At 42.7% G+C, this 5,000-nt stretch overlaps 1 protein-coding gene across 1 annotated transcript in view; it reads right to left on the bottom strand.

Moving 5' to 3' along the window:
- The window catches only part of osbpl3b (oxysterol binding protein-like 3b), a 60,883-nt gene extending 56,475 nt beyond the window's left edge, over window positions 1-4,408 (bottom strand). Inside the window, exons 1-3 of the mRNA XM_063198398.1 lie at window positions 4,287-4,408; window positions 4,049-4,071; window positions 1,722-1,755 (exon numbers count right to left, since the gene is read on the bottom strand). Of these exons, the coding sequence (XP_063054468.1) occupies window positions 1,722-1,755; window positions 4,049-4,071; window positions 4,287-4,385 (156 nt within the window). The 5' untranslated portion in view covers window positions 4,386-4,408. The remainder of the gene's footprint in view (window positions 1-1,721; window positions 1,756-4,048; window positions 4,072-4,286) is intronic.
- Between the last annotated feature and the right edge of the window lie 592 nt (window positions 4,409-5,000).

The following is a 5,000-nucleotide window of genomic DNA, read 5'->3' as shown; positions in this document are numbered from 1 at the left end:
TTTGTGAGGCCTTTTACATCATGCAATACTGACCATAACAAAGGTGTACCTCAAATTAAATGCTTGCAGATATTTTCACTTTTGCTGATTTATTTAACATTTTACACATACAGTAAGCCAAGACTGTGAAGTACAAAAAAATGAACCATTGATATCTCTTGGTCATCCTCAGACGAGCCTTCCATCGTTGCTTGATCCTACAGCCGGCAATTCAATTAATCGATTCGTCCACAAGATAATTAATCAAGATCAGTCATTATTATTTGATTAATTGATTTTTGTTCTTATTTCACTCATTTTGTGAGGCATTTTATTTTGCAGCAATAATAATACTGAGTGTAATAATGATGTTTTCCAAATAAAATGTGTGTACAGATTTTAGCTTTTCTTCATTTACTTAACATTTCACAAATAAGCCAAAAAAATATGAACTTTTGATTTGAATAACAGAGCACTCGTAAGTAATACTGCTGGCACTCAATTAAAATATTCAATCGTGATTAATTGCATGAATGCCATAGTTCAATACGCTTACCAATGTACAGAAAATAGGTTGGCTAGGTTTGTTCAAATATTCTTTTTTTTAAATTTCAAACAAGGACTGTTAAAGACACTGGCATCAGCCATAATACCATATGATCCAAACAGCAGGGGGAGAGAAACGGAACAGGCTTATCAAAGAATAATAAATATGTAGACAAAAAACACACAGCAGATATGGTATTTAGGCATATCATTCGGGCAGTCATGGGTGAGCGGTTAGGCCGTCAGACTTGCATCCCAGAGGTTGCCGGTTCGACTCCCGACCCGCCAGGTTGGTGGGGGGAGTAATCAACCAATGCTCTCCCCCATCCTCCTCCATGACTGAGGTACCCTGAGCATGGTACCGTCCCACCGCACTGCTCCCCATGGGGCGCAACTGAGGGCTGCCCCCTTGCACGGGTGAGGCATAAATGCAATTTTGTTGTGTGCAGTGTTCACTTGTGTGCTGTGGAGTGCTGTGTCACAATGACAATGGGAGTTGGAGTTTCCCAATGGGCTTTCACTTTCTTTCACTTTCACATTTAGTTTCCAGTGGCAGGAGGGGAGAACATGTGATCTCTCACTCCCACAGGAGCTACATGTTCCCTGGGTGAGTGCGGGGTTAGATGCCCTGCTCACCTCGCCACCCTTGAGCATTTAAAAAAAAAATCATATTAGGCCTTTAGGATCAGCTGATATATTTGCAGACTAGCCAAGGCTGCATTCATTAAGATGTAGGCCTATTTATTAGTATGAAAGCCAATACGCATGGACATTACACTTTTGAAACAACTAAAGCTCAAATGTTGCTGGTGCCTTCATTTAATCACAGCCCTGACATTCGTAATGAGAATGTTCAATTGTTGCTGTTATAAGTTACTCTGATGAAGGCCGAAACGTCAGCACTAAAGAAAAATACAAAAAAGTGGTGAACTGTGAAGAAGCAGTGTCGTGCTGTTCCTTGTGTGTGCTGTTATAGGACTAAAATCATTGAGAGTACATGCACCAAGTCAAATTTAGGACGCTAGCCTTTTTGTCAACAAAAAAACGGCACATTGATACAATGCTCATCATATTCAACAACCATTAATACATCTTCAAGTTGCTCAAAACTTTGTTTGTAAAGCCCCTTGCCCTTAAGGGCTATTTTTGAGTGTTTTTGAGGTTTTGCACAATGTCTACTTAAATGGTTCCTGTGCCTGCATAGTGGCTGGTACCATTTTAAAGTAGAGACTCTGTAGAATCCACAGGAAGTGACAGGAAGATGTTGTGATGTACTGCCAAGGACTTACAGGGGTTTGAACATCTTTTTTCTGACAGGCGGTTTTAGAAACTCTTGGAAATTACTACATTTCAGCAGTTTAGCTGATACATTTTGCCTTGGAAACAAATTTGATACTTACTCACAGGTCTACAGAAGCTGTTTGTCAAAGGGGATATTTTTACAGCTATATATGACCTTTCCCAAGACAATTATGTGTGGATATGCACATGCGTTTTGCCCTGTGTTTTTTTGTAGACCTTTTGATTAGTCAAAATGCACACCACAAATAAGGTCTCATTGTTCAAGAACATTTTGAGCTAGAAGCCTCATGATGGTCTCAAATGAAAGCTTACCCCTTGAGGTGTTCTACAGTCATCTGACTTAGTTGGATATGCCTTTTGGGTAGTATTACAGAGATGTTACTGTACAGTACTGTACGGTACTGTACACTATGTACAGTAAAAACATGGGAAGAAAGGGGCATTCTTGAGCAGATTTGAGATTCCTCTGTCCCTGGGTGTAACACAGAAGAGCTATATGACTCATTTGAAAACCTGGTCTCTAGACTATCATCCAGTCTTTGAATGGAGTTTCTAGCTCTTGCTTTGAGGGAGCTGCAGTCATTCAAAGCAAATGAGCCAACACAAAGCTGCGTAAAACAGGACCTGCCTACTTCTCTTCTAAGGCTTGTCTTTCAATGTAGGAATGTCACAGAGCCCCTCCAGTGGTGCCCATGTAATCAGCAGGGTCTGGGGATCATGTGGAATACCATTGATCATATGAAATATATGGAAGTGTAGGAAAAAACAGCACAATTCTTGAGAAAAAAATGTGATCGTTTTTTCCACAATAAAGTGGTTTAGTTTGAGTAGAGTTGTACAACTTGTGGTTGAAATAGAGTAAAAAAAGAATACACTTTCATAAACCTTGGATTGTAACAGACATTTTGAGACCATGATGATAAGGATATCTTCATGTTTGGATGTCCACTCATCCTAGGAAGGCGGGGGGTGCTTGGGGGGGTCAAATTTGAAAGGTGACACTGTGTAATAAATTGATAATAATGCACATGAAATATGTTAAAATCCCTGTATAATAGTGTTGGGTGTGTTCCTGAGGTTCTAAGCTTTCCAATGATATATAATGTTCCTGGGTTTATTACACCACCTGGATTTTAAACAATTGCGGAATGAAGATCAAGTTGAAGTTCAAAGTCATTCGGGTCGCCCCCGGGTCGCCTTAAAGGCAAGGGGCTTAAGAGGGGCTTATCATTCAAAATATTTGGTGATTGTTTAGAACTATGAAATGTTTATGAAGTAATTCGTTTTGAAGTAGCTGTGTTAAGTTAGCTACCAAGCGGGTTAAAAAGCCAGTTCCCATAGGGCTAGCAGCTAGCTACAGCTATTTTTAAACCATTTAGAAGTCCTTCAACACACTGCAATCATTGATCATTATGAAATATGGCCCATAATTTTGAAAAACGAGGCATAGAGAACTTTGTAGATCATTTATTTACAGACTAACTTGTTGTCTGCCTCACTGCTGCAGGGTACCGTGTGTGTAGAACAGTGTTTCTTAACCTGGGGTCCGGGCACCCCCTGGGGATGCATCAGAGATTGCAGTGGTGGGTGCACAAAATTTTGTTTGTGTTGAGGTTGTGATCAAAATTCTGCTAGCAAACATTATAATTAGGCAATTTTAAAACAAGTTTTGGTCCCCATGTAAAGTCATTATGATGCTGTATTGATTAATATATGAAGCAAGAATCATTGTAATTAATCACTTAAATATATTTTTAGTGCGTATACGTAAATGTGTAGAAGCTTGGGTTGGGGGTGCATGGCTTGTCTTTGGCACAGGTAAGGGGGTGAATTAAGAAAAAAGGAAGACAGCTGAAGCTCCCGACGCCTCTTCACAGCGTCCTCTGTTACCGTGCATTCTGGGAGTTGTGGTTTAACAACAGGCGATCAGCCAGTTTATGAAAAATAAAACGTCACTGGGGCACAGTCAGCGTTAATCTTGCGTAAAAAAAAAAAGATCGCCGTTAAAATGGCCTCGCGTTAACGCGATAATCGCGGGATAATTTTGACTGCACTAATCAAAAATGATGGAATTGCTGGCCTGAGAAATCGATATCGATATCGAATCGTCACTGATGTACATCCCTACCTGATAGGCTCTTCCTCTTCCTGTCTCTTAAGCCCCACCCCCTCAGCAACACACACCCCTCCCCCTCCTCCTCCTCCTCCGCCACGCACACACGCCTCCACCATCTCCCAGCTGTCCTACACACACACACACACACACACACACACACACACACACACACACACAGACAAATGAGAGAAACATTTCTTCATTGGCAAGCTTTCTTAGGGTTAGGATTCATATAGATGGGAGTCAATGGGAGATGTGTGTGTGTGTGTGTGTGTGTGTGTGTGTGTGTGTGTGTGTGTGTGTGTGTGTGTGTGTGTGTGTGTGTGTGTGTGTGTGTGCTGACCTGTCGGCCGTCATGTTTGGAGGAGGAGCTACTGTTGCTAAGCGATGAGGGTGTTGAGATCTTCTGAGACACGCCGGGCTGCCGCTCCTCCGAACACATGACCCACAATGCACCGGGGCAGCCAGCAGGACACGCCCCTTAGCAACAAGATAGGGCTCTTAGCACCAGGACACACCCCTTAGCGACAGGACACACCCTTACCCCCCTCTGTAGCCAGGACACGGCCTTTATCGATAGGACACGTCTCTGAGCAACAGACCACGCCCCTTAGAAACAGAACACACACCCTTCAAATCCCAGTGGACTCCAGAATGGTAGGGGTTCAAGTCCCACAAGTCTAAAGTCTCCAGAAGGGTAGGGGTTTGAATCTCACAAATCTGAAGTCTCCCGAAGGGTGTGGGCTCAAATTCCAGTGGACTCCAGAAGGGTAGGGATTCTAATCTGAAGTCTCCAGAACGGTAGGGGTTCAAATCTCCAGAAGGGTAGGGGTTCAGATATGATGTCAATTCTCACAAGTTCAAGTCACACAAGTCTGAAGTCTCTAGAGGGGTGCAGGTTCGAATCTTCAGAGGGGTGCAGTGTTTAAGTCTGGAGTCTCCAGAAGGGTGCGGGTTCAACTCCCAGTGAACTCCAGAGAGCAGCCTGGACAGGGAGACAGAGGAGAAGGGGAGAGATCAGGACACACACACACCTGAACAAACGCACACACGCACA

The sequence above is a fragment of the Engraulis encrasicolus genome, chromosome 5 (genome assembly GCF_034702125.1).
Source record: "Engraulis encrasicolus isolate BLACKSEA-1 chromosome 5, IST_EnEncr_1.0, whole genome shotgun sequence".
NCBI lineage: Eukaryota > Metazoa > Chordata > Actinopteri > Clupeiformes > Engraulidae > Engraulis > Engraulis encrasicolus.
Note: the sequence above shows the minus strand (reverse complement) of the source record. Positions and strands in the feature narration are given on the sequence as shown.